Source organism: Mixophyes fleayi, chromosome 9 (genome assembly GCF_038048845.1).
Source record: "Mixophyes fleayi isolate aMixFle1 chromosome 9, aMixFle1.hap1, whole genome shotgun sequence".
Taxonomy (NCBI): domain Eukaryota; kingdom Metazoa; phylum Chordata; class Amphibia; order Anura; family Limnodynastidae; genus Mixophyes; species Mixophyes fleayi.
The window spans coordinates 36603516-36617218 of record NC_134410.1 but is presented as its reverse complement, the minus strand read 5'-3'; the positions used below and the strand labels follow the sequence as shown (position 1 = coordinate 36617218).

Below are 13703 nucleotides of genomic sequence, written 5' to 3'. Positions count from 1 at the left end.
TTTTCCATTACTCCTCTTTTATAGAAATTTTCTCATAATTTACACAGAATAAGAAGCAAGTGGGAAAAAAGGTACTAACAATGTTTTACCAAGTTTGGAATCCAGAAAGTACAAGAGGTGAACATGATAAAGTTCATTTCAAATTTGTGTCTTGGTTTTCTGCTTCAAAATGTAATGCTGTTTAATGATCTCTACAGAAGCAGTTTAAATTAAGTTGAAAGAATCAATTATTGCCACAGTTAATGTTCATGGCGGGAAGTCTGCTGTAAGTATTGCAGCTTTATGCAGAACCAGTGCAGATTACACATTTTGGATGTATGTGAGCAGGGCTGAACAAAAATGACTTAGGATGAATTGGGACCACAGAATGCTGTAACTCCTGGGTTAGTGTCAGAAGAGAGAAGAAATGTTGTATCACAGCGGTGGGAGCGGTAGAAGCTGGTCAGACTAGACGGTTTGTTCGTAGAACAAGAAAGCAGGGCAGTAATCAGCAGATTGCTGTTAAGTGCGGTAGTCGGGGAGTGGCCAAACTGCGAGATGAACCATATAGCTGAGCTAGGGAATGTTTCCAGGGTAGAGAATAATTCTAGAACATAAGCCGGGCAATATAATGGCATGGAGATTGTGAGAGTATAAACAGTGAATAGTTATTAAAGGTACAAATATATGTGTGAAATACCTTAAAAAGCTATAACTACAGATATAAGAATTACGCCCTTGATTTAAGAGTGAAGAAAACAAGTGTTTCCCATGGACCAGAGACAATTACAGGATGCAAGACTTAAAAACAACGGCCTGAAAGATATTTTACAGCACTGGACAAAGGATGTTGCCTTATATGTACTTACTGTCGCAAAGAAAGATTTGTTAAACTAAAAGATATTTCCTTATATGTACTTTGTTGTTAACCAGTTAATGCTGGAGCTTAGGTATAAATAAAGGAGCAGTCTGAGAAGTCTCTCATAGCTGATTCTGAAACTACAACTACTTGTTTGTTTCATTAGGATCCTGTCCAGTTGACTGAAGTATGCTAAAAGGAAATCAGGTTATCAGCGATCGATAATAGGGGCACCAATCCTCGGTACCCCGACAAGATCAAGAGCACTCACAAACAAGCCAGCATGATAACGGTGGTAAAAGATCAGAGGGTAGTCTGTATGTGAGCCAGGTCAAATGAAGGAAATTAATCAGGATCAAGGTACTACCACCAGTAGCCACAAAGGAAAACAGTAGGATTTTGGCAAAGAAAGGTGGTCCTATAATGATTGATATAGTGTAGCTGAAAGGGGTGGAGCCACATAGTTAAACCTTTACTGACATGGAGCCACTTTAGATAACCGTTTACAAACACAATAGTACAGAAGCTCTTCTTTAACATAATGGATGACTACCATGATGATCTTTCACAAGGTAGGCAATGCTGTACAGTATGTAATGTGAAAAAATAAAAGTCTCACATGCTCATGCCACTTGACTCACATGTAGGACATATTAGTAGCATCATGCTCAGGGGCCTATTTATTAATCATTATTTTACTATAAATCCGTTTTCGATACACGCAAATCTAAGTATACGTTAAATTTATTAATAGTGCATCGCAGCAGATAGCATAGATATCTGCCGCTTTGTATTTTGTTTCTAAATTCAGAGCAGTCCCCATAGATGTCTATGGGGACTGCTAAATACTGCAATTTAATAAGCTTTGAAAGGGCAAATACACATACGGTAATGTGTGCCAGCTCAGGCTGGCGTATATTAGTATGTGTAATATTTCGGCTCTGCTCTATGGGGAGAGTACTGTGGTGGAGGGATCTTCGGATCCCTCACTGCATCTTGCTGCTCTCCCCTCCGGTCACTACCACAATGGTGGCCGCTTTGTGATAGTGACCATAGGAAAGATAGAAAAAGGGATCTTCACAGGAACAGCAGTTTGTCGTGACTGCTGGTCCTGTTGAAGATTTTTAATAAATGCTCACTATATTTCAATTCTTATCTTTGTGATAAGGATTGAAAGGGTTCATGTTAAAGATGCTATCATTAATAAATAGGGGCTTGTAACTGTACACTTGTCTTTACACTCCCGGCTCTCCGCATCATCACCCAGGGGCGGATCTAGAAAAATGCTGTACCCGGGGTGATTTAGGGGGAAGGGGGGGGCGATTTAGGCCCCGCCCCTTTCTAACATCTTAGGCTGCCGACGGCTGCACACTATGTGCAGGTCCGTCCAGCCGTGACAGGCAGGGACAGTGTGCTGCCCGGCTGCTCTGATTGTGTTTTAAACACAGTCAGAGCAGCCGGGCAGCACACTGTCCCTGCCTGTCACGGCTGGACGGACCTGCACATACTGTGCAGCCGTCGGCAGCAAGTGTCTGCTAGGAGGGGCGATCGCCCCGATCGCCCCCCCCTGGATCCGCCACTGTCATCACCACGGTGAGTCGAGACAAATGTTTATACGTGATGCATAGCAGGAGAGTTCTGTTAAATTGGGACTGAACAAAGTGGATTGAAGAGGAAGTGATATAAGGTGAAGGAAGATAGAGAATAGTGAGATGTTTAGATAATATTTACTAGTCATTTTAGCTGTGTTTGGCATAGGCAAGAATTACATTTTACGCTTTCCTCTTTCTGACAATCTGTAGTTAAGTAAAAGCTCTATCCACTTGTCTCACAAGACTCAATTTGAAAGTGTTCCAGCTACTAGTAACCCAGGGCTAAATCTTTTAAAATGTATTAGTCCAGTGTTGGCTAACCTGTGACACTCCAGGTGTTGTGAAACTACAAGTCCCAGCATACCCTTCCAGCAATAAGCTGCTATATATTGGCAAAGCATGCTGGGACTTGTAGTATCACAACACCTGGAGTGTCACAGGTTAGCCAACGCTCTGTTAGTCTGAAATGAGTACACCTGTGCTTCAGCAAGGATATATGGGAAACATGTACTGTTAAGGGGTCCCTGAGAACTGGGTTTTCTGGGTTTTGTAAAACCCCAGGTTGAGCTGTTTGAAATATTATTTTGTAATAGTCTGTCACTTTCAGAACAGAGTGCACTGTGTGTAGAGGAAGAACACTGTGTGGAAGGAGATGTATACTGGTAATAGAAGTTGTGTTCTTTGTAAGTCTTGTACATATTTTGTATATTTATTGCATTTCAAAAAGTGCTTTTCCGCATACCACACCTAGAGATGAGGAGGATCTCAGCAACTATGTAGTGAAGCGGTTAACATCCATAATAACTGTATAATCAGTGCGTTTTGACAGCATAATTAACCACATATAGGTTTAAGTTGCAGTTTGTCCAACAAAAACCTTATACGGCAGTTTACAGTCAAAGTTCTCCAGGCCATTAGACCTGGAAAATGATCAAATGTAGGCACTAGTGTGGGGCGATGACCTCCTCAGTCCTGGTTCTATTTGGAGACAAGGGGATCATTGAATATAAAAAAAAAATCAAAATGGGTGTTCTACTTTTATAGGATACTTACATTGGATTACCAAATTAATGATTTGACTAAAAATATTCAGGAAAGATAAGTGGGTGATGTCCATGGCAATTTATTTTTAAGATATTCTGCCACTTGGCCTTTATAATCTACCCCTAAATTACATCCATGGGATTTTTAGTCCTATAACATTTGACAAGCTATGGGTGTATACTAGTTCCCCAAATAATAATTGAGCCCCTTGGTCCAGAATTCATTGTGTATATTTCCTACTTTGATAGAACTGTTTATTTACATGAGACTTATGAGATTTACTTTAATATACTAGTTATTTTGTGTTTTTCTGAATCCAGCAACAAGCTGAATGTTGATGGCGCGATGTTGTCATTTTCTTGCAGTAGGAACAATAAAATCTCCCCATGAGCCTAAGTTCAACAAATCCAAAGGTTATGTACAGTGGATTATGACAAATAAATAAGAACATAAAAGACACAGACATAATACAATGACACATTTATTTGTATGTACATCAATGGTAATAACTTAAAAACTGTACAGAATATTTTTATTTCAGTTAATAAGAACTACAAAATATAATTTTGAGATATAAATAGTTATATATTTTACATAAAAGGCATGAAAATTCTCAGTCTATACATGTTACCATATAATCTCTAACCATAATAGCAAACTCAGCACTTTTCTCCATCATCATTAATAAACTGAGAGAATGTACTACCTCAAAGATTTCAAATGATGAATTTTAGGTATAGCATTGATTATCAGGAGACACAACCTGAATGACATGTAGAAGAAAGATTTGCATATTCATTCATAGTGGGACCGATGCAGTACAGGGGCCGGCTAGCATACTGTCCCCACTTGTTGGGTAACATGTTAATGTAGTGCAGCATTTAAGAGCTTGACTGTGTTTGACTGTTTAAAGTGTTAACAAGTTCTAAGAAATGAAAAAGTGGCAAGGGAAATGGTAACAAATTGCAGTAGTGAGAGATATGTTATTAGGAGGCCTAGGTGTGTGAAATGTATAAGATGATGCATTTAGTGAGTGATCAAATAGAGGGATTTCTGTGTTGAGAGAAATTGTCATGTCTCAGTGATGTCAAAACTGTAAGAAGACTGAAATGAAGATATAATTTTTTAAGAGAAGTTAGTAAAACATTACAATAATCAAGGAGGGAAAGTAAACAGTCATGCAGAGGTTGTAGAAGAACATATAAAATTATTTTGATTGTTTTACATAAATATTTTTTTTTTATAAGTCAAATAAAGAAAAGCAGAATATTTAGGCAAATATTTGCTTAACTGTTGGTGTAATACTGGATTTTCTAAAACTATTTTTGAGGCAACAGAAGCTTCTACGCTTCTAGGCAAACTACCAAAATTCATCATTTAAACATTTGGACAAAATGGCTAGAGATGAACGAAATATTTTTGCAATTGTAGGTTTCTTAAAATGTCATTCAGAATTTGGAACAACAATGTATTTTAAAGTGTTTTTCAAAAAACAAGTACACTTTTCTCTTCTTGTATTTCTACATTATACTTTCTGATTATAAATCAGTATAAAAAAAGGTTTCAGAATGGTTTCAGGAAAAAGCAAAATATTGCAAATCATTTAATCAATCAAACTGCAGAAGTTTTGTTCACCTTTACTCACTATTTTCGACTTTTAGGGTTTTTCGAGTTGAAATAAGCATGGAAAGAAATACATGTATAATAAAACTTCACGTAAAAGGCATTTATTCAATGACATTAGAAGGGCATTTTGATGATTTCCAAGTGTACCCATTTTCCCAGTATAGCCTCAGGTGTTGCACTGGAAATGTATAATTTAGAATACCTATCCTGTTAATACAAAAAGGATCATATTCTATAATTGTGGAGGAAGCTATAAATGATCAGTACAATATCTAATGGAGCGACTGAATAATTTGACACTTTATTTAGAATGTGAAAAACTTTTTTCTTTTTGCCCTTTTTTGTTTAGTCCTTTTAAAAGAAAAATTTTGTGAATCCAATTTTCAAAGCCATTCCATGAAATATTCATCTTGTTTCACATTTGGCTGTAAAATTTAGTATGTTTCACATTCAAAATGTATCCTTAAATGTTCCCAGTCCCTGCCTAACCCATACCACTCAGCAGAATTAATTGATCGGCATTGTATCAGCTCTACTCGGAGACTGTAAGTTCCATGAAACATGAATTTAATAGTTGTTCATTAGTGAAATTGTTCTTCAAGCAATTTACCTTTATGACAGCTTGAGCATTTTATTTATTGTGGCTGAGCCACTGTCCCTCAATGCCCCAGAAATTGTATTGGACTCCTCAAGTAGAGCTTTCTCCTTATGGCTTAACTCATTGCTGTACATGGCTGGAATCGCCCGTATGACAGGTAATAGGATATTGCTGCCCAAATCCATTACTGTGACTTTTCTGGGTGACCTTCTGCTGAAGTAAGTGCTTCAAAACAAATCAATGTTGTAGGACTGGCAAATTTTAACCCGGGAGGTAAGACTAGACACAGCAGCCTATTTTAAAAGAAAATGCAGGTGACCCAGGCCAAGGTAGCCCACCATGGGGCAGGCACCGGGGGCAGAGGCCCCATACTCCTGGATGCCTATTAAAAGCAAATCTTAAAAATGTGCTGCTGAGTGTGGAATCATCCTAAAGTAACTAGTAACTGCATATATCGTTAACTTACGTCAAAGTGCGTGCAATGATAAAATGTGTTTTTAAACTTGTCATTTCATTGATGCACTTTCATTTTTAGTAAATTTTGAATAACGTTTTAATTTCACTAGTGTTGCTTCTATCAGAAAGTACAAGGCCTGTAGTCTTGCTTCAAAATGAAAGCCCACACTAACATACAGATTCTTAACTTTTTTTTTAACTCAGGAGTCATACGAAGTCTGGTAGCGAACTTTTCAAATATCAGTTGACGTTCATAGGGGAGCGGGTGTCTACTGTTTTAGTTTTTGTCTCAGTGGGCACTGCAAAAAGTCTATAGGCTGTCAGTTCATGAGAAAGTTCACATGAATAGTCCTCAACCTATAGCTAATGAGTCTTTGTTAAGGGGCAGATTCAATTCCCTGTGGGGTGCGCGTTATTACCATTACTACAGTAATTTTAATACAGACTTTTTTTGCTTGCGGCTTACAGGGCTGCGCACAAAAATCAATGTTGAAATTACCATAGTAACGGTAACAATACGCAGCAATTACCGTAGTAATGGTAATAATGCACAGCAATTACCGTAGTAGTGGTAATTGTGCACGGCCCGTGTTGTTCCTTAGAACAACATGGGGAATTGAATCTCCCCCAAGAACACAAAAGTTAATAAGAGAAGCTTCCAAATGACCTGCACTAGAAACGGCAACAAAACGTGTGTGAAACCAGTCTTTAAACAAAATGCAATTCATACATCCAACACACTCGCTCATTGTTAGGGTTCTATGTAATTTATAATTGATAACCAGGAAGTTTTATAAGGACAACTCTGAAAAGAATACGTACTGAGTTATAAACATACATACATAGCAGGTTATAATCTCAGTTATTAAGGGAAGATGGTTAAAATATATAATCTCCTTTATAAAATTAGATCATTTGTCGAATAAAGTTTTGATGGGGAAAACCATGATATAACCTAGAATTAACGGCTACAGATTAGTTTAAATCATTTTTTAGTTTTGCAATATCAACGCTAAGCACTTGCATTTATCCTAATCTAATCTAATCTAATTCTTGTGTTATTTAACTATTATTTTAGTGATTTCCATGTATTTTGTGAAAATGTAAAAATAAAAAAGTTAAGCAGTTTGTTACAATCTGTCAAATTCAACTCAATAGTAAGGACACATTGGTAAAATGAATAGAGATGAGAGAAACCTTTATATTTTCAATTTTACATTACTACAAATGTAGCTGTTTCGCCACCTGTGAATCCATTCACAGTTGTTTTTCTGGAGGAAAAAAATTGGCATCCTGCTTATGTTTTTTCTTTGTTTTTGTTTTTTAAAACACCAAAAACAAATTCTAAAATAAACCAATAAGAAATAACACACTGAACAATTTTATATTAAGAAATATAAATTTTAAACTTGAAATGTCTTTTAAAATGTGCTTCTAATTGACTTTTTTTGTTTGATCCCATGAAAGGTTTTATGAATGGATTTGCCAAAAATAAAAATATTGGCCCAACATTGTCAAACATCCCGTGATATAAATCATTGGAGATTTGTTTATCTCTAGCAATAAACCGTAGAAATTCCAGACTGATGTTTTTTTTTGTTTCAGAATGAAAATAGAATATATTAGCTTATAGTTTACAGATCAAGAAGATTCTCCGAGCTTGAACATACCAAAGTATGTAAATTCGGGACTGTAATTGATGCAGGATGGATCTGTCACAGTGACAAATATGAGATCATTTTTCTTGAATGTGAATACTGCGCCTAGTTGCGTTGAATGCAAAGCGCAATTTGGGGTCTGTGAAATGTGGGTGTTTGCTCCTTTCAGTAAAAGCCTTTCTTTTTCATTTTCTCTTCTCGTATAGATGTACTGCACAAACGGTGCTTTCAAAAACTGTGTTGAATTGACACAAAAACTGACTTGGGAGTACACATAGTAAACGCCAGGTGTTTCCACTTGTAGTTTGCCATTTGTATAAGATATTTGATTTCGCATTGATAAATAACCTTTTTCCTGCCAGTGAAGACCTGCGAAAAGAGAAAGCAATGTGTCACTACTAACAGTCACCGCCACCAATAAATTAAATACATTCAGGGATCTTAAATAATTATTGGTAATAATAATTTCTTAATAATGCATGCAAATATTTTTCATGTAAGAAATTTGAAATGTCACAAACCAGTGTGCCAAAACAAGGTCAGAGCGGATGTAGAGTGAAGTGCAAGGGACTGTACCTAGGTACAATTTAGCTTCATGTGGGTACCCAAATTAGATAGATCCAACTGCTTGGCTCTCAGGTTGAGTAACCAAATCAAATGGGGCCCAGTTAACAAAGTTTAGCAAATACACACTATACATATGAGGAAATCTCGATCATCGATCTAGTAGTTTTTCAGGCTGATGGAAGCAGACCAGAGATTACTTGGGATTGTTTGCCATTCTGGACACAGGTCAAAAATTGGCATACAAATCACTGCATATTTGGGTTGCTTGAGAATGTCACTGTACACGTCTCTAATGCATTGTTGTCACCATCGCCAGCTCTGTAACTAGCGCGCTCTGCGCTGACACCAGCATCTAATTCAGTGTTGGCTAACCTGTGACACTCCAGGTGTTGTGAAACTACAAGTCCCAGCATGCTTTGCCAATATATAGCAGCTTATTGCTGGAAGGGCATGCTGGAACTTGTAGTTTCACAACACCTGGAGTGACACAGGTTAGCCAACACTGATCTAATTCATGACCTAGTCTACTGTTCTTGTAATTCTGGCTCGAGTGAGTGAGAGGCAGGAGGGTCGGGCGGATGATGTTATAAGGATATGGAATTAGTAGAGATTGGTAATGAAGATAATGATAAAAGGGGCTTAATGGAGAATAATGATAATAATGATGAAAGTAGGCTAATGGAGATAAATGATTATGAAAGCAGAGAAAGATGTAGGATGATGGGTTAAATATTGTGGGATTATGGAGGTGTTATGGAAAATGATGATAAAGAATGGTAGTTCATGTAGAATGATGATGACAAGGGGTTAATGATGGAGGTTGAGGGGTTAATGATAGATGGATAAATGTTCATTTATGAAGAGAATCTTCAGTGCACACCCTATAGAAATGTGCTGCACACAGCTATGATTATTATTGAAGATAAATCATTTTCCTCTCTAGTCAGCACAACGATTTGTCTTTGGCTACATTGTGATCACCAACTGCCTATCTGACACAGATAAACATTAGGGAGTAATGCTGCCATTAGTGGACCCGGGCTATACATTCCGAGCTTTTCAATCTCTTTAGTGCAAAGTCAATGTGCTTCACTCAGAAAGCCCACAGTACTCTGGATATGGAGATGTTAGGCACCGTTAGCAAGCAGATGCCACCGGGCAGCACATGGCTTAGTGGTTAGCACTTCTGCCTCACAGCGCTAGGGTCATGAGTTCAATTGCCGACCATGTTCTTATCTGTGTGGAGTTTACATGTTCTCCCCATGTTTGCGTGGGTTTCCTCCCACACTCAAAAACATACTGGTAGGTTAATTGACTGCTAACAAAATTGACCCTAGTCTCTCTCTGTCTGTCTGTGTGTGTGTTAGGGAATTTAGACTGTAAGCTCCAATGGGGCAGGGACTGATGTGAATGAGTTCTCTGTACAGCGCTGTGGAATCAGTGGCGCTATATAAATAAATGGTGATGATGATGAGATGCAGTAATACATGAAAGCAAAGTTTAGAGCCCAGGCAAGCACATTTTATCCTACTTGGGATGGACATAGTCTATACTAGTGGCAGGCAACAGATAGCCCAGCGAGCCTTCTTCACCTGTGGCCCCCAGCCTGGCTGCTCCCAATCTTATAAACAGAGAATAAGATTGTACAGGAGCATCCTATCACAGAGACATTAAACTCTTTCTATTTTGTAAAAGACTATAATACACTGTTTACATCAGCTGCCTGAACATTGAGAAACTTTCATTGGAGTTGTTAAATGGAAAATATGTATCATGGTAAAATAAATGTTTAGTGTAACCAGCGTTTAATGATTATGTAACTTTTATCAACCTTATAAATCGATAGGATGGAATAAGTATTCAGTGATCTATAACCACGCAGCATGTATTTGCATCTGAGTCACTTTGATGAGTGTTGACCTAGTTATAAATCTTTCCAGTTGTGTTCATTTTGTTTTTGCTTTGTTTTTCACTAGCGGTGCACTCCTCACCATAGAGCAAGGTCTACATTAAAACATTAGCTGTTGGCTTCGTTAACGATGATGCAATAGATGGGAACTAAGAGTTGCAAACGTTTTAGGCCTTTCATGCCAATTCCATTTTCTAAGAGGTGGTTTAAAAGTTTCCCTCCTCCCCTTCCCTGAATGGACCCTCTCCCACTGAGGAAGACCACTGAGGAAGACTAGACTCCACAAGGAGTAAACCAATTTGCAGAGCAGGAAGCAGCATAGTGAAATGTCAGGATCACCTCTCTGTCATTCTGCCACTTCAACAATTACTTTCCAATGTCCTAGTGTAGTAACTTTTGAAATATAATTATACGACGAGCAGACAACACTGGAGAAATGACAGTAGGGCCCAGTTCCTACATTAAGCTCCACTGCAGCCACCTCTGCACACTGGGTACTCCTTTCTACAGCCTCGCTTTTATCATGGTTTCGTCCCCCATTGATGTAGAGGAAGTGGGTCTTTTGGTTTTGTGTAGGCATAGCTGGCTGGCAAACTTATGAATACCTTCCTTTCTAAAAGAAGCTTCAAAGCTTTTCATTAATACAGTGTTAATGCCCTATCTTTATACCAAACAACTTTAGAACGTCAACCTCACTTACCACCAGGAATATTGTATTCACAAAAGTGCATTGAAATGTATTAATTCTATTACATGTCACCCTCTATTATATGCCATCCACTGTGTTTTATGCTGGCGTGATAAATAGAGAGCACTGTATTTGTGGAATGTCTTGGTAATATATCTAGAGTTATGGTTAGTGACAAGGAATAATCATACAATATATTTACTTTTCTCTAAGATTATAAGAAGTCTAATAATTAGGAGTCGTAAAAGCTCACAGCCAAGTTCATTGTCTCAATAACCTTTTGCTGAATTTTACTCATTTTCATTGTGACATTAAACTGCGTAAATCAATACTTATCTCTTTAAGATCAAGGTTTATTTGCATAGAGATATCTAACAGGAACATCTGAGGTATACACCACATATCAAACCCGCTTCCTGTTATAAAAATTGTATACACTCAACGACAAAGTAGCTATAAATACTCTTGAAAAAATGCCTGGTATTCAGTAGTGGAAGGAATAATAAATCCCTTACATTTGTAACAAGCTGCTGGAACAGATTCACACTGTTATCACCAAATCATATCAGCCCAGGGACATTCGTCATAACAATTGTAATAGAATTCCAAATCCCCTGTAAACTCATTACTACAGATGGCAAAATTCTGTTAAACTGCTTCCAAGAGACTGACCTATAGGATTTGGTTTCTCGCATTGCTAATCTATTTTTATTTTATTTTCACCTTAAGAAAGGAAAGAACAATCAACAATAACACAATGATAAAGCTTTGAAATAGGCGTATATAGGAAGACCACCCACTGATGTGTAATTTTTATTAAGGCCTATTTTTGAACTCAACTTGTGGGTTGACCAATGTGTAGCAGCAGTCTCTGCTAATTTAGCATTTTGAGTCACAAGAAAGAATTTCTATATATATATCTAAAAAAAGATTATTTGTATACCAAGTGTAGCTGAGATAAAAAAAGACTAACCACAACAGAAGGGATCAGCTACACTGTTATTTCTCCATTCGCTACAACACAGAGCAAGCTTCTCACCCTATATTCATTATAATGCACAGAATGTCCCTCTCAGCATATTTGTTAGAAGACATCACATACACTGCCTCAAATATATTAGAACACACAGTATGCCCCTAGGGCTCCTGTATTTTTGAAGCAAGCAATCAGGAAGACTTTAATTCTGTCAATTAATAAACATTACCCTATGCTTTCTTTTGGATAACAAGCGCTATGAGACAATTTTTGGGTTCAACTCCCTTCATGTCTGTAAACCTTTGTGCATCTGTATTCTGAATCTTAGAAAAATAATCCTCCCATGGTAAAGGTTTTCCAGTGGAAAGAGCGGAGATTCTTCAGGAAAAACTGACACACATAGTAGGTCTACCCTAAAGTTTTTCTCATATATAGGTGACCCAAAACTGATCAGCATGCCTGACACTTATCTAATCAGAATCGAGCAGATCATTTTATAGCAAAATTTGATTGGTGGGTGACAGCAGTAAGGCTGTCCATGAGGTCAATTGCCAATGGCAGTAACAAGCCCCCATGTGATCCGACCACTCAACCTAGATGCAAAAAGGGCGAAACTGTCCAGTTTACCCTTCTGAAAAATTTCCACACTGAAAATTGATCATGTCTAGTGGTAGGAATGACCCTTATGTCTGTCCAACATAGCACCATGTTCATCAGAATGCTCAACAACTACCTTACCCAATGAACACTGCAATAGATAGAAAACCCCACACCCATAATTCATTATAATAGATAGAAATCTTCTCATACAGCACCATGGGCTAAATGTATTCAGCTGCGATATTCTGGTGGGTTTGAATAGTGGAGATGTTGCCTATCGCAACCAATCAGATTCTAGTTATTTATTTAGTACATTCTACAAAATGATAGCTAGAATCTGATTGGTTGCTATAGGCAACATCTCCCCTTTTCAAACCCGCCGGAATAGTGTAGCTTGATACATTTACCCCCTGGTGTGCACATTATAGTTCTCAGAAATACAGAAGTAGAGAGCGTTGCATCCAACAAGTCTGTATCTGCAATGCTGACTCCTTTTCAGTGGGATAATACTCTGCTTTTCAGACATGTTTTCCAACTGCAATAACCTGTGCTGAGTTTATAATTGGATGTTAAAATATAGTGTTTACCATAAGTAAACCATTCAATCCAGGTTATTGCAAATTAGCATGAAAAGCAGAAATAGAGAATTATGTCACAGCGAAAGATAGTCAGGTTGGCAGGTAGGTAAAGCTTAACAACAGGGAAGTCATGGCAGTCACTATCCCGGTGACGAAAACACAAACATCGGATCCCCCGACAGGACGACACCAAAGCCTTTGTAAAGAACATTGCACAGTCGGCACCTCCTTAAATTAGCAGCTTAACAGCATGAATCAGACTGTGCCCCTTGAAAGTGACATCATTGGAGGCTGCCAGGATCTTCATTCATCTGAATTATTTTTCAAGCTGTCACCATTACAACTCTGTCACCAATAACACCTTCGGTGTCATCCTGTCAGGGATCCGATGTCGGTGTTTTCGTCATCAGAATAAGGTACCGAACCCATGGTTAATGAGGAGGATTAGCAGTGAAGAAAACCAATTAACACAGCAGTCACAGATTCATAAAAATGTCGTATTGATAAGCAGGTTTCAGCTAAAAGAATTCCAGACAGCAGGCCATACAGTTAAAAGTAAACCAGGTCAACAAC

The 13703-nt window shown here is 37.9% G+C and overlaps 1 protein-coding gene across 1 annotated transcript in view; it reads right to left on the bottom strand.

Moving 5' to 3' along the window:
• Positions 1–3939: 3939 nt before the first annotated feature.
• Positions 3940–13703, bottom strand: part of CD40LG (CD40 ligand) — a 28691-nt gene continuing 18927 nt past the window's right edge. Inside the window, exon 6 of the mRNA XM_075187294.1 lies at positions 3940–8181. Within this exon, the coding sequence (XP_075043395.1) occupies positions 7796–8181 (386 nt within the window). The 3' untranslated portion in view covers positions 3940–7795. The remainder of the gene's footprint in view (positions 8182–13703) is intronic.